Below are 22,619 nucleotides of genomic sequence, written 5' to 3'. Positions count from 1 at the left end.
GGCACTGTGGAGAGCAGTCACACCTGCAGCGCGTTACCTGGTTAGAAGATCCTTCATATGGCTGCGGCCGTCTCTTCACGGTGTCAGAGTTTTGCAGACTACTCACCTGTGGTAACTCCTGCGCTCGACCTCTCGACTCACTCGCAACATTTGGTATATTTCCAGAGCCTCCTGCGAACCTTTTGTAACTCTTGTGTCTTTTGCCTTCCAGTGCCTCCCTCACTCTCACCCGCCGCCTGTCTAGCACTCTCAATCCCGCGAAGACTCTCACTCCCTGTTTAAAACTCGTCATCTGCCTCTGCATCCCTGGGTTCAATTACATCACACATCACAAACATCAGTTTATTAGATTTTTTAATGCATTAGTCTCTGAAAACTTTTTGGTATTTTCATAATGATGCTCATACATTAGCAGAGTAATAAATAACTAGGGCTGCGAGCAGCACTGAAGGGCCCTCGCACCCCGGTGCATGTCTGGGTGAGGGCCACCGGCCCCTGTGCTGTTTTAGTGGGGTGTAAGCAAACTCGTGCTGTGAGTTACTGCTCAACGTTAAAATTACATAATTAAGAAACCCCCTGTTTCCACACTCATTCCACCTTAGAGTGATAGTTGGAGACCCACAATATATGTGGCACAGTAACAAGGCAATCTGATGTAAGATTTCAAAATAAAAGTCTTCTCAAATATGTCATATTTATTGTGAAACTGCCTAACTTTCAAATCAAGTAATTAAGAAAATAACTGCCCAACTTTCAAATGACATAATTAAGAAACCCCCTGTTACCACAGACTCATTCCACCTTAGAGTGATAGTTGGGGACCCCACAATGTATCTGGTGCAGTAACAAGGCAATCTGATGTAAGATTTCAAAATAAAAGCCTTCTCAAATATGCCATATTCATTGTGCAACTGCCTAACTTTAAAATGAAAGGCCACGCCCACTAGCAAACATCACATCAATCATCTCAGCATACTAATGAGAATTTTTTTACTTCCTGTTTCATGGCGAACAAAAAAATCACCAGGGCCACGCCTTTTTCTGTAAAAATTTGACCCTTTCATATGTGTGATGTCAAGTCCTTGGGAACAGCCTGAGTGAATTTCAGCATGATTTGGCCAACCATGTAGGTACTGGAATGTGACATTCAGAAGAAATGACATTCTTTTGCCAGAGGGTGGCGCTGAACAATTCTTCAAAATTTAAAAACTTAAATGTGTTCTAGCCTGTTCTGTTATCAGGAACATGAAATTTGTCAAAGATACAACGACGTATTCCAGAGTTATGACTGTTGAAAAATTCAGGGCAAGACACAAACAAAGGATTATTGTGAAACTGCGATGAAGCTGGTGGACTTCCTCTGGTGATTTGGACATAGGTCCAAGAAGCATTTTTGTTGGTCGCATGATGCCCTATATCCACACCCACATGCATTAGCCTGAGTTGAACGGTGGGCCAGGGCTGATTTTTTTTTTTGTGGCAACACATGAAACATCAACACATCAAAAATCAGTGGTGCAAATGGTGTCCTGGCAGGAGGGGGCGCTGTGACAAAACAATGGTATAGATACTGAATGTATTCAGGACTAATGTGTGATTATCATTGTGGAGTTTGGTGATGATTGAAATAAACACTAAAAAGTTATAAAGCAACATTGGTGAAATTTCACAGCTGAAAGTTGACAAAAACGAAGTTTAAGTTTGTGCTCCGATAATGTCGCCGCCCTGTGGTGAAAACTAACCAAGAGCACAACTTTGGGTCTCAAGGCCAATCAGATGAAAGCCCTCGGACGAGTTTGTTCAAATGCACAAAGTGTCCGTCATTAAAAAAGGCCAAAAAAACGCCAAATTTTGACATCTGTAGTTTGGTTCCTGTACGTTTTAGAGGATGGTCGGGGTCTTCAGTCAGACTCGTTTCCGGTGATGGTTGGACTCCGTCAGGGCTGGCCTTCGTCACCGGTTCTGTTCATAACTTTCATGGACAGAATTTCTAGGAGCAGCCAGGGTGTTGAGGGAGTCCGGTTAGGTGGCTTCAGGATCAGGTCTCTGCTTTTTGCAGATGATGTTGTCCTGTTGGCTTCATCAGACCGTGACTGGAACGGTTCGCAATGAGTGTGAAGCGGCTGGGATGAGAATCAGCACCTCTAAATCCAAGGCCATGGTCCTCAGTCGGAAAAGAGTGGAATTCCCTCTCCAGGTTGGGAATGAGATCCTGCCCCAAGTGGAGCAGTTCAAGTATCTCGGGGTCTTGTTCACGAGTGAGGGAAGAATGGAGCGGGAGATGGACAGGCGGATTGGTGTGGCATCAGAGCGGTGCGGTCTCTGCATCGGCCTGTCATGGTGAAGAATCGGTTCACTTGACATTTTAAACACCATATGCACTCACACCTACAGGCAGATGGATTTTAAGACGCATGGTTGGACTTGCGTCATGCTTCTATTTCAGAGTTAGGGGTGAGGGAGTGGAGGGAGGCATGCAGGAGAGAAGCCATAGGCCAGTCATGAACTGAGCCGCCCCTGAAACCGGGGCACAGCCTGCACCCCTCGGCATTTAATTTCAAACTCAGTGAAAATGAACAAAGTCCGGTCTGAAGGATCTACACTTCTCCTTTGTTCTGTGATTTAGATGAATATCAAAGTTTGAGTATCTGTGTAGGGAATGGTCAGTCTATTTTCTGGCAGACCCATTTCCTGGTTGACACCAGAATAAAAAAAAACAGGAGAAACTCTTGTTATCCCTTTTTTTCTTTTTACCAAAATGGAAAAAAAAAAATGAAAAATCCAATTTCCATTGTTTCATTCTGGTCACCAAAATGGAAACTGAATAACAACATTTTAAAAAATGGGTCGAATTTGTGTTTTTTTTGTTTTTTTTCAATTCCATTATTTTGTTTTCTTCATTTAATGGAATTTTGGAGGAAAAGGAAGTCATGTGACCATAGGAAAAATAAAAGCCTCCATGTCAACACAAGAGCCATCTATTGTGTTTTACAGTATTATAATAGGCAAAAATGCTTTTTATACAATGTATGATAAATAATGTAAACTGTAAACATACTGGTAATTTAATGGACTGTAATGTTGTTAACTTTTAAAAAATATATAAATCTTATTTCATAGTGATATTAGGGCGACCAAAATTGACGTGTCAATGCGGATTAATCCATCATCATGATTAATCTGATGAAAAATTTTAATGCAATTAACCAATCTACAGCGCAGATTTCTCAAAATCCCTGAAACGTCTCTGGCATCACAATCTGGGCAGTTTGTCCAAGCAGAGTTACTGTTGAGCATGCTCAGAGGGTTATATACATACAAACATGTCATACTGTTAAAAACAATAGATGGCTCTTGTTTTGACATGGAGGCTTTTATTTTGAAATGCTCACCTTTCCCAGTGGTCACATGACTTCCTTTTCCTCCAGAATTCCATTTAATGAAGAAAACAAAAAAATGGAATTCAAAAAACAAAAATTGGACCCTGTTTTTTCAAATGTTGGTGTTTGTCTTTCCCTTTTTTGTGACCAAAATGAGACCATGTAACAATGTTTTCAGTTTTTTCCCATTTTTGGTAAAAACAGGAAAACGGAATAATGAGAGTTTCCCCATTTTTTGAGTCTGGTTTCAACCAGGAAATGGATCTGCCAGAAAATACACTGACAGAAAAGAAACCCTTCTAGTGGCCTTTAACAGCCCCTGACAGTGACCTTGTCCTGTTTAGGGTCACATTTAATGTTCATCATAATGGTCCATCTGACAACGACCTGACAGCACTGCCTGACTCTGATTTATTCTGCTGCTAGAAAAGATTAAAACTCTTCCTACGTGCACATCCCACCCAGGATGATGTTAGTAATGAGAGCGAAGCTGGAAGCATCACGGCTGAACTTTCAGCATCCCATCTCTGAATTCTTCAACGATCTCCAAACAGGGGCGAACGTGTGAGCGAGCAAACATGGAGTTCACACGGACAGGGCCTTCCTGGAAGCTTGGTGTCGTGTTGTCGTCTCTCTGTTATCTTTGCGTTTTTATCTTGAATCATGCGAGCCGATGGACTCCTGAGCAAGAAATGTGATTGATCTGTGATTGGCTGTGATGTAAAGAGTCAGGAATGTTCCTGCAGACAGATCAGAATGTGGATTTATCTACAACATGTTTACTGTTGTTGTTGTTGTTTCTCAGCGTGATGTAACGGCGTATTTCTTCAGCGCGGTCATTTCAGCCACGTAATCCTCATGACTCAGCAGTTGAGGTGTTTCTAAGACCAGTTAATCTGTGCACGATCAGTTAAAAAGAAGACTACCTTTAGGACTTTAATTTGAGAAACAGCAGAGAAGAGGAAACCAGAGTGGGGTGCAGCTTTTATTTTGAAAAATAAAACCAGGTGAAGCTGCAGAGTAGGGGTTGACACTGATATTCTGCAGCAGTGATGGAAATCTCCACTCATGCTGCCTTATTGTGATTTTCTTCCGTCTATCCGAGCAGAAATAATGTCTGCGTTTCCTCTTCCTCTCCGGCTGCAGCCTCCTGAAGTCTGCATGGCAACCGGGCTGCAGCTCACGTACACCTGCGTGTATTTACTCTGCATGAGACTTTACACGTTAAAGAATCATGCCTCTTCTGTGGCTCAGTGAAACATTTCCATGGTGAAATACCCTCCTGTTTTATCAGAGGCTGTGGTCTGCAGAGAGTGACGGAGTGAAAGGTCAAACAGATATTATTGATAATATTCAGCCGTCTCAGGAACAGTCCGTCCGTGCTCACACGTTAAAAATAGAAACCATAAAATCCTCAAACAGTGTCAGCTGGATTAAAGGAGAGGCTGGGGAGAAAACACACCTGTGTTCAGGTAACATGCATGTGCATCAGTCTGTGAATGCTACATCTGAAACATGCATGAGCTTTTCTGCTGACTCTGCAGACTTTGAGAGTCAAATCTTAATGTGGCCTCATGTTTCTAGCATTACTATCGTAGAGATGGTGTTTAAATGTGTTTGTAACCTGATGAGATGTGTAAATGCTCCTCTGGAATCAGGATAAATCAGTTTTTATGGATGATATTCTCTCAGTCCGTTTTTCTTTCTGTGGAGTTTCATCCTTTAAGCCTTTCTCTCCCAGTGAGCCCAGCCAGAAAGATGTTGGAATAAGAATAATACAACCAGACTTCCCACAATGCAATGCACAAAAATGGCATCCTAGATGGATCTTTCTTTTTTCTATCCAGCCGTCCATTTTCCTCCACTTACCCAGGATCAGGTTGCAGTGGTAGGGACTTGTTCCCTGACCAGATGAGCTACAGAACTCCTCCAGGTAGTTCCAGGTCTCTCCAGAGGTCTCCTAGACCTGGACGTACCCCGAAGACCTGGAGACCAGGAGGCATCCTGATCAGACCCCTGAACCACCCACTGACTCCTTTTCAAAGCGACGGAGCAGCAGCTCTACTCCGTCTCCACATCCTGTCTAACAGAGCGGGCGTGCTGCAGCATGGCATGGCTTGAATTTCATTTCACTGTGCGTGTTAACAAGTTAGGTCTGTCAGACCTGGAAGCATGTCTCAAGCATGTAAGATGCCAGCTCACAGGGTCCTCCTCACAGTAGGATGTTCTCCTGTGAAGCCATGCTGTTGTGATGGATGTGGTATGTGGTTTAGCATGGTCTTGCTGAAATCATCAAGGCCTTCCCTGACAGAGACATTGTCTGGATGGGAGCATAAAACAGCGTTACTCAACTCTGCTCAACCAAAGAGCCAAATAGTTGAAAATACCTTCACAAGAGCCACAGTCTAAGTGGTGAAAGTGGCAAAAATGGCTTAAAGTAGCAATACAAAAAAAGTTAAGGGGGCAAAAATGGTCAAAATGTGGCAAAAACATGGCAAAAAAGGAAGAGAAAAGTGACTAAAATGGGCAAAAAGCAGTCAGAAATGGCAAAAAAAGGCAAAAAAAAAATAGGAAACAAGTGGTATTCAATGGCAAAGGGTAGCTTCAATTGGTGAAAGGTGGTGAAAAAATGGTGAAAAGGAGCAAAAGTGGGACAAAAGTAGCAATAAGAAGATGCAAAAATGGGCAAAAAAGAGGAAACAAGTGGTATTTAATGGCAAAAGGTAGCTAAAATGGGCGAAATGTGGTGAAAAAATGGTGAAAAGGTTCAAAGTGCAGTGATTTCAGGACAGAATCATGCCTGTTTTTAACTGTTTCATTTGGTTCGTTTTTGGTTCTTTGAATCTTTCGATGATATTATGGACTGTAGATGGTGAACCTCTGCCCATCTTTACTTCTGAGAGACTCTGCCTCTCTAAAATGCTCCTTTTATACCCAGTCATGTGACTGACTTGTTGACAATTAACTTGATTAGTTTCAAAATGCTCCTCCAGCTGTTTTTTATCGATACCACTTTTCTTCCAGCCGTTGTCTTGTCCCAGCTTTTTTGAAATTCAGGTTGTACAATATAAGCAATGTTTTTCTCCACTGTTACATCAGAGTTGTTGTTGTCTCTGTAAGTAGAAGAAGAGGTCAACAAGGAGCCAGAGTTAAATGTCTGTGAAAGAAATCAGAGAGAAATTCTCATATTTAAACATTTATGTGAAATCCTTCTGTTGAAATGTGTTGATGTTTAAATGGTGTTTACTACTGGAGAGCAGATTAGAGAGTCTCCTCCTCTCTCTGCTGACGGCGTCTCTGTTTGTCCAGCGGTTTAATATTTAGCTCTGACACTCTTCTAAGAGGAAGTCTCTCCTCGCTTTCTGTAAACACACGGCAGGCAGCTGATGGAGCAAACGTTGGTATAGAGACTTTAAAGCTGAAATCTAAACTTCTGTTCATCCATGTCTCCTTCACGTCTTTATCCTGTTTCTATGAGAAGTTAGAGGGTTTTTTCTTCTAGATTTTTTCCTCAGCAGATTTTAGTTTGGTGGATAATCGTCTGAGCAGAGATGGGACCTCGTACAGCAGGTAAGACCAGCCTCACTGTGGATCCTGAACATCAGCGTAGACCCACACAGATGACTGTAAACTAACCCTGTGGTTACCTAAAAACCTCTACGCTTAAAGCCAGGAAACCCTCCACAGATATCAGCTTTAAGAGCTTTTAAATATCATTGTTATTTTACGTTTTTTGGGGGGCTTATTTTTTTCCCGGCTTTGTTGCATTCAAAGTTGCATGCTTGGTACGTTTACCTGCAGTTACAGGAAGTTAAATGATTGCAATAGTCTGACTAAAACTGGACTTTAACGTCCACATACTAGAGCGTTTTCAGGTTGTAGTGGGACTGGATTGCCTCCTACTGGTCTGCTGTCACATCAGTAACATCGTTCTGAGCGTGCTCGGCGTACGTCCAGTCAGATACAGGAAGAAGAAAGAAGAGACTCCTGTCCCCAGAGAACAAGGTCCATCCTGCTACCATGGATGTTTTTATTATTATTGAGATGTCAGTATTTACCCTCCTCCTGTTCCACATCTCTGCAGCTCTGAGGATGAAATAGGCCCCTGCTGCACAGATACAGCGGTTTTTGAAGAGACGGGTCTTGCTGACTTGGTACTCTGGCACGGGTGCTCTCACATCTCCTGTGCACTGTGTCCAAGTCCATGTGAACTGTACCAGACCACATTTGCAAGTGGACTTGGGCACAGTGCCCAGTGATGGTGAGCTTGTCTTTACACTAATTAAATTAACCAGAGCTTTGGGTTTAAGTTTCCTCAGAGCCTCTGGTGGACTCAGGGGGGTGGCTGGAGGAGCCAACTGCCCCCCTTGGTGCCCTTAGGTTCAACAAATGCCACCAAAGTGTCCTCTTAGATGTCCTTATGGGAGGTTAGAGAGGATGAAGTTCCCTCCAGAGCCCTTTCAGTGGGCAGTATATGATAAAACAATCCCTCTATGGTGGCTCACATTGGACAATATGTGATAAAGTGCACTCTATGGTGGCTCACAATGGACAATATGTGATAAAACAATCCCTAGGGTGTCCTCTAAGTGGACAATGTTTGATAAAGTGCCCTCTATGGTGGCTCAGAGTGGACAATGTTTGATAAAGTGCTCTCTGTGATGGCTCACATTGGACAATATGTGATAAAGTGCTCTCTTTGGTGGCTCACATTGGACAATATGTGATAAAGTGCTCTCTTTGGTGGCTCACATTGGACAATATGTGATAAAGTGCCCTCTATGGTGGCTCACAGTGGACAATATGTGATAAAGTGCCCTCTATGGTGGCTCACAGTGGACAATATGTGATAAAGTGCCCTCTATGGTGGCTCACAGCGGACAATATGCGATAGAGTGCCCTCTTGGGTGCCTTTTCACTTGATATAAGTACCCGTCTTTACTCTGCCTTAACTCCTGACATCCTCACTGGTGCATCCTGGTTTCTAACTGTTTCATCACTAATGTGTGGTAACTTTTGTGCACTGATGCCCCAGCTACGTACAGCTGCTGCCCTGTTATTATTTCTTCCTTGCATCACGTGGTTGTTGGCTGAAACAGAAAGGAAAATGATGGAGTCAAATCTACCTTATAGTAGCAAATATGAAAGTCCACACTGGGAGAATATGTTTGCAGTCTGTTTCTTGGCAATCCTGATAAATGGAACAAGCTAACTATTATTTTCTGTTTACATACTGGAAATATATCTCACAGGAAAAATATAAACAGTAGGAGTACACTTCCAGTTTGTGCCTTTCAAAGGTAAAAGCCCCCTTTAATATTTCTTTGGAGAAACTCCCTTCTTATGCTTTTATTTTGAAATCTCCTGGCATGGTTCCACTACAGACTGAATGGAGTCACTTGTGGGAACGTTTATGGAGGTAAAACTTATAAAGAATGGCAGATCTGTGACAGCAGGGAGACTTGGTCATCATGCAGCACACTCTCATGTCAGAGTGGACACGCGTGTCAGTAAAACCCACTGCCAGCCTGAGATGGCTGAAACACAGGAAGTCACACACTTGTCCACAATCATTCTTCTTCGTTGTGTTTTACTGCTCTGGATTGTGGTCGACAGAGCTCGAGCTCAGAGTACAGACAGGTCTGCCTGTATCTGTATGCATATCATAGGGTAAATAATAAATAAACTCCTTTTATATCTATATGTCAGCTCAGTGATTGATTCAGCAGTCCAGGAAGTACACCCCCCCCCCAATCACAGGACCCCCACATCCCTGCAGCAGCATCAAACATAGATGGACTAATGGATGGATGGTGTCAGTTACACTTTGACCTAAAAACAGGGCAAATGTTCCAGCCTATCCCACGGCCTGAGAGCTGATCAATAAACCACAGACGTCCTCTATAATGAAGTTCTGCACGCTTTATTCAGTAGATCTGGTGAGCTAAACATTTCCACGGCTAGTCTTACTGTCCTCACTGCTTCATTTTCAGCTGAACTGATCAGTTTCAGTGATTGATTTATAAAAACTCCTGAATTTCCTAAACGTTTCAGCCATTATTCCCTCCATCAGTGAGGACTCCTGACTACAGAAAGATCTGCTGTCCACAGCTAAAGTCAGCAGATTTGTGCTGTAAAAGCTAATGCATACCAAACACTGGTCATATGTGATGGCAGTGCACGCTTTAAATCTAATCTTCACATAAACACGCCTGTGATTGGACCATTTTATGACAGGATGACACCTTGACTCATGCAGGGCGACCTCACACACCCATGCAATACAACCATAATAAAATGATAGAGCAGGTTAGTCTGGGGTTTGTTCAAACATGTCCCAGCCTCATCATAACACAGCACTTCCTCTTCATGATATACATACATAACAAACCCTAGAGCCATGGTAACCGTGGCAACCTTAGTAAACAAGACTGGAATAGCTGAGTGTTTAATTAGTCCAGTCATTTATCTTTACAGCAGTTATGAATTTTCCCCAGATTTTGTTTTTACTCACATAGTTAACCTAGATTTGATTTCCAGCATGTAGACCCTCATGGATTTATTATTGTTTCTTATACTGCATGTTACCTGTGTTTTTCATCATGAGAATAGCTACTCAGAGAGTCTGTGTTATTGTGGTCTACATCACCATGATGCACCAATAAAAACACAGGATTAGATGTGTTTGTTATCTTAGACGAAGAAATGAGGACGCGTCATGGGATGAAGGAAAAGTGGTTAAGAATAAGGTTGGACGAAAGTTAGGATAAGAGTCTCCAAGTTCCTGCTGCTGAGAAATTCCCCCACAGCATGATGCTGCCACCACCATGCATCACTGTTGGGATGGTGTTTCCTACAGATATAATGCTTAGAAATGACTCCAGACAGCTCCATTTTGGTTTCATCAGTCCAGAGAACCAGAGATGGTGACCAGCTCTAGAAGAGTCCTGGTTGGTGCAAACTTCTTCACCTGAGAACTCTGGAGGCCGCTGTTCTCCCTGGAGCCTTCAGAGCAGCAGAAATGTTTCTGTAGTCTTCCCCAGATCTGTGCCTGTCAACAGTCCTGTCTCTGAGCTCTGCAGCTCTGCAGCTCCTTAAACCTCAGGGCTTGGTTTTACTCTGTTATCACTGTCAGCATTAGTTCTTGAAGACACTTTGCACATTTTTCTTGCTGAAAGGATCAATCTGCTCAACATGATTGACACGTTTTGGCACATATCTCGGGTGGAGTGCTTCTTCTGGGTCATGCTGGCGATGGACTAGAGCGTGTGCGGCTGAATTGCAAAGGCTGACTTGAATGGAAGTGATCAGCTCTGCAGCGTGCTTCATGAGTAGATTAACAGACGGAGTATGTGGAATTTGGGGGTGAGGGTGAGGGGATGGGAGGTCAAAGGGGTGAGGACAAAGTTCAAGGGATGGGGGATGATGAGATGAAGGAATAAGGGCAAGAGTCGAGAGATGGAGGGCCTAAAACTGAAGGTCATGGATGAAAACCTGCAGGGATGTGAGTAAGGGACAGGAGATTTAGGAGTGACTGCAGGGGTTGAGGGTGTGGGATGAAGGGATAGAGATGAGACATCCACGACACTACCAGGGGTTCATGGCAACCCGATCACCCCAGATGGAACCTTAGGCCATGCTTACTCACTGCCATTTTTTCAACAGATCATTTTCCCATAGCCCTGGTTATATGCAAGGACATCCAGACGTGACCGGGGTTTTGTCAGTCCTCCTCCACACCTGCTGGAGCTTTCAGACGGCTTACACGCCATCACATGCCTTACATCAGCCTCAGTGTTTGGCCCTAACAAGCTCAAAAGTCCTGCACAGTACTGTATATTTACCTCCAAGAATGCCTCAGAGTTTTCTTGTTGTTTCTAGAATAAAGTTTAGCAGCTCAGGAACATGGCAACCATTTCTGGTAGATTTGGAAGTACTGACCCCCATCGTTTAACCCTTAGAGCAGCCAGCATGCTGACCTCTGTTTGTCCGTCTTATCTCTGGTATTTAAGGAAGCGTTTGTCGTTATCGTGGCGTGTTTGAACAGAAACTGAGTTGGACTGAGGAAGCAATAACCAAGCTGGGTCTGTTTTTATCCCTAATTATTCTCTTTTCCCGTCAGTGTCTCCGTCTAAGGAGGTGAAGTGTAGAGGTCAGGGAGGAGCCCGTCGGAGGAGCAGCAGCGACGGCAGCAGGTACAGCCAGAGAGGAGCCGGCCTAGCCAACAACGCCTCCTCTTCTTCATCCACAACGGTGCTCTTCAACCCAAAGTCAGGTACAGACTCAGCTCTGAGTAGAGACTCTGCAGTAATGCAGATATGCAGGAGCACAGTCTGGTCTCTAACCCTTTCATGAAGGGTTAGAGACCAGACTAACCATTAAACATCTGCTGTAGAGAGCTCTAGGTGCTGCAGACCTCTGTAGTTCAGTCCATGAAACCATCAGGGTTATCTGAGATAACTTCACTGAACCAGCCACAGCCAGACTGACTTCACTGTGACAGAAACGGAGCATGCTCAGTACAGCCTTCTTTAAATAATCTGGGTTTGTAATGTCTTCTGCTGCTGTTGTTTAGTGCAGTGGTTCTCAACCTTGGGGTCGGGACCCCTTAGGGGTCACGAGACACTTAGAAGGGGTCTCCAGATTCCCTAAAAACACCAAGAATATTTGTAGAATTCCACAGTTGCTGAACCAATTTTGTCAAATTTTAAACTCTTTTTTGATCATTTTATCCCACAAATGTTAACACATTTTTGCCATTTAACACTTATTGGTGCCTTTTTTAACCCTTTCCACCACTTTTTTCTGCCATTCTAAACCAAATTGTGCCACAAAGCCAAATGCTGCCTCTGCTGACCCATTAATGCCACTATTAACCCCGTTTTACCACTTTTTATGCCCATTTTTTCCCATTTTAACCAGATTTCACTATCTGACATGCCCATTTTTGCCAGTTTGACCAGTTTTTGAAAATATCTGCCTATTTGTTTCTATCTCAGTTAGCACTATTTTGCCATTTTATATCCATTTTTCTTCCCGTTTCACAGATTTTAAAAAAGATTTGTTTCATTGATAAGAGTGGTTATTTTTTCAGGTTAAATGTAAAATAAGGATATCACAGCTTAACTTTACAGTGGACCAGGATTTTGTTGACCTCCTTGGTCCCCAGTTTGGCTGGGTCCCAGAAACCTCTCCCTTTATCCCTCTTATAGGCAGTCATGTGGAAACAGCCACCTTCAGGTCCAGTGGGGGTCTCCGGTCTCTGGCACCTTTATTTGGGGGTCACAGGCTGAAAAGGTTGAGAAGCTCTGGTTTAGTGAGAGCAGCTGGTTGTAACCTGTTTAATTAAGCATGCATGTTTGCCTCATGTTAAAATGCCATGCAGTTTACAGAAGGTTTCAGGCATGCATGATGAGTCTGATCCTAAATCACATCCTGTCTTTCTAATGTTTAGTATAAACTATGAGGCAGTTCTGTGTTTGAAATCATGTGCATGAGTGGAAATGATGGATCTTGGATGGCAATCCTGTAAAAGTGAAGAAAGAAGGGGAAAGAAATACAACCAGACTGTTGGGTGACAGCAGGGGTGTCAAACTCATGGCCCAGGGGCCACACCCGGCCCGTGGAACGATGATATCCGGCCCACAGGATCATATCATGTTTGTATTTTAACTGGCCCACCAGTATGAGGTCTGCTGATTTACCCCAGTATAAGATATAAGCCATAAAAATCTAAAAGTAAAGACTAAGAAAGATTTCATCAAAAGTCAAGAATGTGGGAGAAACAATTAATTTGTGTTTTTATTTCATATTTTTATTTTTGCATCCCAAACGTATGATTTTGACTTTTATTTCATACTTTGACCTTTTCAACTCAGAGTTTGGACTTTATATGTCGCATTTTTATCTTTTAGATTCACACTTTTAATTTCCAAGTCATATTTTGACATTTTAAACTTTTAACTTTGGCTTTTTAATCCCATATTTGGACTTTTTAACTGATGGTTTCAATTTTTTTCCCCATATTTTGACATTTTAAATGAAAAAATGTTACATTTTTTATATCATATTTTGACTTTAAACTCATGATTTTAATTTCTTTTTCTATTATTTTGACATTTAAATTTTTTTGTGACTTTTTATATCATATGTTGACTTTAAAACTCGTGATTTCAATTTTTCCTATTAATTTGCCATTTTAACTTAAATTTTTTTACTTTTTATATTATTATATTATAATATTTTGACCTTTTAAACTCCCAGTTTTAAATAAAGGTCATATTTTTTTAACTTTTTAAGTCATCATTTTGAATTCTACTTCATATTTTGACATTTTCAACTCCTGATTTTGGCTTTTTATTCCCATGTTTTGACCTGTCAGACATAATTTAAAACTTTAAGTCATATTTTGACTTTTAAATTCATGATTTCAAATTTTAACTTATATTTGTCCTTCAAACTTGTGATTTCAGCTTTCTCCTCATATATTTGCTCTTTAAAAACATTATTTTTCTATTTTTAATGTCCTGTTCTGATCTTTAGAACTAGTAAGTTGTGATTTTTAAACTTATCAGTTGTTTTTTTCATATTTTATTACTGATGAAAATGAGGTTGACGGTTTAAGGTTGTGTTGACCCTGTTAGGCCCTCAGGTTAGACCTGAATCCAGAATCTGCCCCCTGCTGGGACTGAGTTTGACACCCCCAGCGTACAGTAAATATAGCTGGGTGGCCTGCAAGGTTTAGTCTTCGGGAATCACTTTCAAGAATAATTATGGGTCAACTTTTAAGGACAAAACATCTGCAAATTTGCACCAGTCTGGAACAATCCCCCCTGAATGATCTGTTTTTATTTTATTGTTTTTTAATGTTCAGTGTTGAAGAGACCGGTGAGCACAGAGGAGCTGCAGAGACCAGGAGGACCCTACATCAGGAAAACCTTCACAGTAAGTCTAGCTCCATAACATTTACACAGAAGTGTAGAACCTGCTGTTGTTGCTAGCACGCCCTTTATTCTGATAACAGGAGCGCATCAAACCACTCTTTCAGTTATCAGCTCCAAAAATGCTGGGACATGAGCCCTCGTGGAGAGGTGGTCTTGAGCAAAGTTCATGTGGATTCATGTGAGTGGCACGCTTACTCTAAATGTGTCCTGTTGCCTTTAAAGATACAAGATATTGCCAAAAGTATTCACTCACTCATCCAAATAATGTAAATCAGGTGTTCCAGTCACTTCCATGTCCACAGGTGTATAAAATCATCACCTAGGCATGCAGACTGTTTCTACAAACATTAGTGAAAGAATGGCTCGCTCTCAGGAGCTCAGTGAATTCCAGCGTGGTACTGTGATAGGATGCCACCTGTGCAACAAGTCCAGTGGTGAAATTTCCTGGCTCCTAAATATTCCACAGTCAACTGTCAGTGGTATTAGAACAAAGTGGAAGCCATTGGGAACCACAGCAACTCAGCCACCAAGTGGTAGGCCACGTAAAATGATGGAGAAGGGTCAGAGGATGCTGAGGTCATAGTGCACAGAGGTCACCAACTTTCTGCAGAGTCAATGGCTACAGACCTCCAAACTTCATGTGGCCTTCAGATTAGCTCAAGAACAGTGGTAGAGAGCTTCATGAATGGGTTTCCATGGTAACAGCTGCATCCAAGCCATACATCACCAAGTGCAATGCAAAGCGTCTGATGCAGTGGTGTAAAGCACGCCGCCACTGGACTCTAGATGATGGCCCCTTCCTGTTCCAACATGACTGTGCACCAGTGCACAAAGCAAGGTCCATAAAGACATGGATGAGAGAGTCTGGTGTGGATGGACTTGACTGGCCTGCACAGAGTCCTGACCTCAACCCCATAGAACACCTTTGGGATGAATCAGAGTGGAGACTGAGAGCCAGGCCTTCTGGTCCAACATCAGTGTGTGATGTTGGGCTTCTGGAGGAATGGTGAAAAATTCCCATAAACACACTCCTAAACCTTGTGGAAAGCCTTCCCAGAAGAGTTGAATCTGTTATAGCTGCAGATGGTGGACCCACTTCAGATTAAACCCTATGGATTAAGAATGAGAGGTCACTTAAGTTCATATGAGTCAAGGCAGGTGAGCCAATACTTTTGGCAACATAGTGTAGATGTAGAAGTATGAAGAGGGTTATTGTTGTTTGTGACACCCAGAAGAGCAGGGTGTCCTTACTTAGCAGAAACAAATGTTGACCTTAGAGGTCATGCTTCTGTCTCCATACTGCCCCCTGCTGACTCAGACGGTTTTCACACACAAGCATGTGTGTGTACAGTATACCATATGAACCCACGCCATCAATACCACACAATACAAAATAATACAATACAATTCAGTATGATCAATATGATAAGATGTGATGCGACATGATTTAAGATACGGTCCATTTTTAATCGATACCACTGATAGGTTACAGTGATTAGATTTTATTTCATGTGTGAATACAGGAGCGTAGCACAGGGAGGAAAGAGGTACTGATTACCGGGCCCACAGTAGGGAACAGCCCATGAGAAGCCTGCAATCACAAGTGTGTTTTTATTTGTGTATTTTAGTATTTAGTATCATTATTGAGTCAAAAGCCACAAAATGAAAATTTGTATCAAATAAAGTAAAATGGAATATGGGGGCCCCTGCTCCCCTCTTTAAAATGTCCAGATTGTGTAGTCCAGCGCTGCAAAATAATGCAGGGGGTCCGAAATCATTAGCTCCGCCCCTGTGTGAATACACGTGAATCTAATATGCTATAATACCGTTTGATTTTTCTGTTTTGATTAGAGACCGTTCAGTTTGTCTTGATCTGATACGATGTGGTACAGTTTTAGATATGATTTACCAAACATTAGGATCTGGTAAAATGCGCATGTTTATGTGTTTCACATTTGTTTTAGTTCTTTCTGTCTGGAGCTCAGAAAGACCTTGAAGGATATTTTTTTCCTCTGCAGCAGATAAACGTCTGACTGTCCTCTGCCTGCTTTCAGATCGTGGGCGATGCCGTGGGTTGGGGCTTCGTGGTGAGAGGAAACCGGCCGTGTCACATTCAGGCTGTGGAGCCCTGCGGTCCAGCTGCTGCTGCTGGGATGAAGGTAGGAATCATGGGAAATGTTCAGTTCAGTTCAGTCCAGTTTACAGTTTACCTTACCTTATTAGAACAATCAAAACAACGGGGGGAAACAAAAACAAACAAACAAACAAACAAACAAATGCCCAACAGTCACAGCAGCATAGACACAAACACATTCACATTACTGCAAACAGATCAGCAGAGACAAACATGAGCATAAAAAATACAATAAATACAATAAAAACATTAAAACCAATGAATACAAAAAATACAATAAAGACAATAAAACATTAAAACCAATAAATACAATAAATACAATAAAAACATTAAAACCAATGAATACAAAAAATACAATAAAGACAATAAAACATTAAAACCAATGAATACAAAAAATACAATAAAAACATTAAAACCAATGAATACAAAAAATACAATAAAAACATTAAAACCAATGAATACAAAAAATACAATAAAAACAATAAAAACAATAAAAACAAAAAATACAATAAATACAATAAAAACATTAAAACCAATGAATACAAAAAATACAATAAAAACAATAAAAACAAAAAATACAATAAATACAATAAATACAATAAATACAATAAAAACATTAAAACCAATGAATACAAAAAATACAATAAAGACAATAAAAACAATAAAAACAAAAAATACAATAAATACAATAAAAACATTAAAACCAATGAATACAAAAAATACAATAAAGACAATAAAAACAATAAAAACAAAAAATACAATAAATACAATAAAAACATTAAAACCAATGAATACAAAAAATACAATAAAGACAATAAAAACAATAAATACAAAAAATACAATAAAGACAATAAAAACAAAAAAACAATAAATACAAAAATACAATAAAGACAATAAAAACAATAAATACAAAAAATACAATAAAGACAATAAAAACAAAAAAACAATAAATACAAAAATACAATAAAGACAATAAAAACAATAAATACAAAAAATACAATAAAGACAATAAAAACAAAAAAACAATAAATACAAAAATACAATAAAGACAATAAAAACAATAAAAACAAAAATACAATAAAGACAATAAAAACAATAAAAACAAAAATACAATAAAGACAATAAAAACAATAAAAACAATAAATACAATAAGAGGAAGCTCAAGTCCTTCAGCTGGACTCCAATAATGTAGCCAGGGAGGGTGATTGTCTTCATCGTGTTTCTAATCAGATGTGAATGTTCGTCCCGTTGAGCTTGTGTGGTTAAAGACAGAACTTTCTAGGCCATAGCCTCATGTTCATGGCAGGATTTCAGCCACAGTGGCTTTGCTGCTTATTTACACTAGAGTGTTACAATATGTTTTAAATAATCGATAAATGTTGTGATTTTAAATCATATGAAATTTCTCTTTGTTTTATGGAAAGCATCCCGTGACCCCCCGGGGGTCCTGACCCCCCCCTTTGGGAACCAGTGCCATAGAGCTGGTGAGCTGACTAAGGCCTACCCCGGTTTCTTCTCATACTGACAGTCTCTCTGCTCTTTCGTCCTGAAGGTCTGTCAGTTCGTGGTTTCGGTCAACAGGACCAACGTCCTTCACCTGGACTACCGGACCGTCAGCCACCTGATCCTGACCGGACCGAGGACGCTGGTGATGGAGGTGATGGAGGAGACTGAAAACTGAGAGAGTGAAGACCCTGAGGGGTGGACTTCAGAGTGAAGCTGAGGATATTCTGTATATAAAAACCAGAAAGCTCTGAGATGACTGGAGTTACAGACAGATGTGAAAAATGTGCTTTAGATTCACAAACCTCTGACTGTAAATGTTCACGTTTATCAGAAATACTCCTCTGACTCAGCTCTGATTGTTAGGAAAGGATTTTAGTTAGAGAGGAAATGTCTGTGAGGTCTTTATAGAAACGTTCCTGCAGTACCCAGAAGAACCAGACCCCCTTAAAGATAGTCTGTGAATGGGAACGCTCTGGTTCCAGCTGAACTTTTTATTTTTACTGTTTCTGTGAAGAATTATATTCTTTCCCACAAATCTGTCAAAGTCTGGCTCCTTACAGCAGAAACTGAGAGGGTTAAAAAAAATAAATAAAATGACAATCAGTTAGAGATTTTAAAATCTGTGGGCAAAGATTTGTTAACAGCTCTTATTTTTGCTGTGGAGCCTCCATACCTTTAAAATGGATGATGTTTGTGGGTTCTCTTTGTGTCTACTTTATTATTTTATTTATTAAAAGCATCTTTAACATTCTGAAATTTGTTTGTTTGCTGTTTTTACTGTCATTTATAACAGAGGCATGTGGAGGTCGACAGCAAAAACATGAAACGCCAAAAACAGGTCATGATTGGAAAAAAAACAAGAAAAAAACATTTCAGGAAATGCCAAAACTACAGAGGCCCTAAAGGGACATTGGCAGATGTTTCTTGTGCACATGACTTCGTTTCTGGTATGCACAAAAAAGTTTTACCTGTGCACCAGAAACTGTTTGGGGTTTTTTTCAGCTCATGTTCCTTAAGGAGCACTGTTAAAAACAAGAATTAGAAAATATTTAATGAAGAATTTAAAAAAATCCTGGAATGCAAAAATATTTTGTGAAATGCAGAACTATTGTTGGACACAGAAACATTTAATGAAGCTCAAATCTTCATTTAAAAAAAAGAGAAAGAAATTAAAATGAAACACAAAATCAATTTGTTTTTGCTTTGTTTTTTTTTACACATAATTGTTTGGTTTAAAAAAGTAATACCTCAAAATATAAACTCAAAATATATAAAAAATCTCATGACATGCAAAAAAAAAAAAAGTGAAATGCAAAAAAACTTAGGAGAAACTACAGAAATGCAGCGAATAGAAAAATAGAAAAGTAGACGGTAAATAAAGTGCAAATATTTACAAAACTCAAAATAATGTATGAAACAAAAAGAAAATGGATTTCGCAAAAGAATGTACTTGAAAACTCAGAAAAGCATCAAATGACCAACAAATCAATTTGTGAAATAAAAAAAACATGAAGCATTAAAAAAATGTAACACAACAAAAAGTTTAGCAAAGTTTTTTTAATGCAATAACATCAATGAGGCAGAACAATTTATGAAATAAAAATACACACACACACACACACACACACACATATGTGTATATATATATATATTTATATATGAAAGACAGTATTTTGGGAGGAAACATTAAAAAAATATTCCATGCAAGTTAAGAGTTGGTAAAATGCAGAAAGATTTTGTGCAAATAAATATGCATCATCCATTTAAAAAACATTTTGGTTTAATTTAAAATATTTTCTGTAACACCAAAACCGTTGATGACATGCAAAAAAAATCACAGCACTTTATGAAATGTTTTTTGTGTCATGACATGTTTTTTACAGTTGACCTTGAAGGCCACCGTAGAAATTTGGCAGAAATGAAGAGGGACTGTCTCTCGGCCGTCCCTCTGCCGTCTCTCTGCCGTCTCTCTGCCGTCTCTCTGCCGTCTCTCGGCCGTCTCTCGGCCGTCTCTCTGCCGTCTCTCTGCCGTCTCTCGGCCGTCTCTCTGCCGTCTCTCTGCCGTCTCTCTGCCGTCTCTCTGCCGTCTCTCTGCTGTCATTCGGCCGTCTCTCTGCCGTCTCTCTGCCGTCTCTCGGCCGTCTCTCGGCCGTCTCTCTGCCGTCTCTCTGCCGTCTCTCGGCCGTCTCTCTGCTGTCATTCGGCCGTCTCTCTGCTGTCTCTCTGCCGTCTCTCTGCCGTCTCTCTGCTGTCATTCGGCTGTCTCTCTGCCGTCTCTCTGCCGTCTCTCTGCCGTCTCTCGGCCGTCTCTCTGCTGTCTCTCTGCCGTCTCTCTGCCGTCTCTCTGCTGTCATTCGGCTGTCTCTCTGCCGTCTCTCTGCCGTCTCTCGGCCGTCTCTCTGCCGTCTCTCGGCCGTCTCTCTGCTGTGGTCTCTGGCGGTCCCGTCTCTCGTCGTCGTCTCTCTGACAGTTGGTGTTTTCTTCATCGTGGCGTTTGGACTTTTAACCCTGAGGGGCATCTCGCCGTCTCGTCCACACAAACACATTACCTCCACGTATTAACGCCACGTTTACACCTCGTGCCCACGGTCAGACACACGTGCTCCTCCCTCAGGTGTGTTGACTTTTCCATCCACTCTGTGAGTTGGCGTCTGGTTCCCAGAGGGCGAGGAGGAGGAGGAGGATGAAGATCAACAACAGCAGGAGGAAGCAGACTTTAACTAGTGTGACCTTCACCTTTTAATCCTATATTTGTGATTTTACTGGTATATCTTATCATGAGCTCCTGATTAAAATCATTCTCCCCTTTAGCATCTTTTACTGATGAAGTTTAAAACTACAGAGACCTGAATCATTAAATACCTGAGGAGGTGGTGTGCTGTAAAGTTTAGAAGGTTTACTTTTTGTTTCATGTCGTGTTTTTCATTGTTCTTTTTTTTTTTTTTGCCTTATATTTAAAATTTTGATTTTATTGGATGAAGAAAGCTAATAAAGAAAAAGTTGACCTGTTCTTACACGGTGTTATCCCTCTGTTTGGTGTTCACTGCTGTTTTTTATTCTGATTTTTTAACATCATTTCACTGATGTTAGAGAAATGCTTTAATATCTGCTGAGGAATCCCCCATGCTGTTAAAAACTGACTCATGTGCTTTAAAATGTGTTTCTGTTGAAGATAAGCTGCTTTCCTTTACAGTGTAGTTCACAGCTCCACCAGCAGGGGGCAGCATGTGACTCCTCTACCTAACACCAGTCAGAAATCCATAATTCAACATTTAGTCCACTGCAGATGTTTTAACATGTTTGTTTATTATTATTGTGAAATCATGCCCAGGGATCTGGACACTGAAATCAAACAGATAATGTTGTGATTTTTTTATGTACAACCTTCCTTCCATAAAAGTTGGGTCGCTGTGTACGATTAAATCAATGATTGTCAAACCTCACCAACCCATATTTTATAAACCACATATCAATGTTAAAACTGAGACATTTTACCATTCCATGATATCAATATCTCAAAATTTGGGATGGGGCAACAAAAGGCTGGAAAAGTGAGAGGCACTAATGAGAAACAGCTGGAGGAAGATTTTTATTTTCCTGCCTCGACTATTGTAGCTCTCTCCTGCCCAGTAGCACCCATAAACCCCTGTCTCACCTCTAACTGGGACAAAATGCAGCAGCTAGGCGTCTCACTGGCTTTAACAGACGACATCACATCTCCCCAGTTTCTTGACTTTGGATTCCTGTAACTTTAAAAACTTATTTTTACTCGTTAATCTTAAAGCACCGGAGGGTCTGGCTCCAAACTATACAACAGAACTTATGAGCCAGCCCACAGCCTCAGATCCACAGGTGGGGGCCTCCTGGTCCTTCCAAAGTCAAGACTGGAAACTAAAGGTGATTGAGAATGTTCCATCAGGGCTCCTCGACTTTGGAACGACCTACCTGAGGAAATGAGCTCTGAAGAACCAGTCGCTTCTTTTAAACTCACTTCCATAGAGTTGTTTTAAAGTGATTCTTTCTTCTAAGAACTTTTTAGCATATTTACATCCCTCTAAATCTTTACTTACATTTATTCTTTTAACCTCAGTTTGTTTAATTGCCCTTTTAGATATTTCTAATCATTATTGCTGTCCTGTCTTGTTTTTATATTTAGCTATTATGCATTAATTCTATTGACTTATGCTACCCAGCTTTATGCATTTGATTTTGTTTTTAAAAGCTCTTTACAAATAAAGTTATTATTTGCAGCTGATGAGGTTAATTAACAGGTCAGCCACATGCCTGGGTATAAAGGAGCATCTTAGAGAGGCAGAGTCTCTCAGCAGTAAAGATGGGCAGAGGTTCACCAATCTGTGAAAAGTGAGTCGAACATTTTCAGAAAAATGTTCCTCAACATAACCCATAAATCGACTGTATTTATACAGCACAGGCTGAAATCAGTTAGATCCAACTACAGAAGTCTTTTTCTGTTTCTTCTCCCTCCCCTTTCATGATTTATTGATGACATCATCACGAATGCTGGATTCAAATATTTGGGCTGTTTAACTTTCTCACCACTGTTCCTGCTCATTTATGCCACTTTTTCATCATTGAGACCAAGTTTTCTACCTTTAAATCATTTTTACCACTTTTGAACCCAATTTCTTACATCTA

The 22,619-nt window shown here is 40.7% G+C and overlaps 1 protein-coding gene across 1 annotated transcript; it reads left to right on the top strand.

Moving 5' to 3' along the window:
- Window positions 1–6,823: 6,823 nt before the first annotated feature.
- LOC121524578 (DEP domain-containing mTOR-interacting protein-like) lies at window positions 6,824–18,600 on the top strand. Its single transcript, XM_041810025.1, has 5 exons — window positions 6,824–6,950; window positions 11,503–11,655; window positions 14,254–14,324; window positions 16,378–16,482; window positions 18,010–18,600. The coding sequence occupies exons 1-5, from the start codon at window positions 6,932–6,934 to the stop codon at window positions 18,136–18,138; spliced, it is 477 nt and encodes a 158-aa protein (XP_041665959.1). The 5' UTR covers window positions 6,824–6,931; the 3' UTR covers window positions 18,139–18,600.
- The last annotated feature ends 4,019 nt before the right edge of the window (window positions 18,601–22,619 follow it).

Source organism: Cheilinus undulatus, linkage group 16 (assembly GCF_018320785.1).
Source record: "Cheilinus undulatus linkage group 16, ASM1832078v1, whole genome shotgun sequence".
NCBI lineage: Eukaryota > Metazoa > Chordata > Actinopteri > Labriformes > Labridae > Cheilinus > Cheilinus undulatus.
Note: the sequence above shows the minus strand (reverse complement) of the source record. Positions and strands in the feature narration are given on the sequence as shown.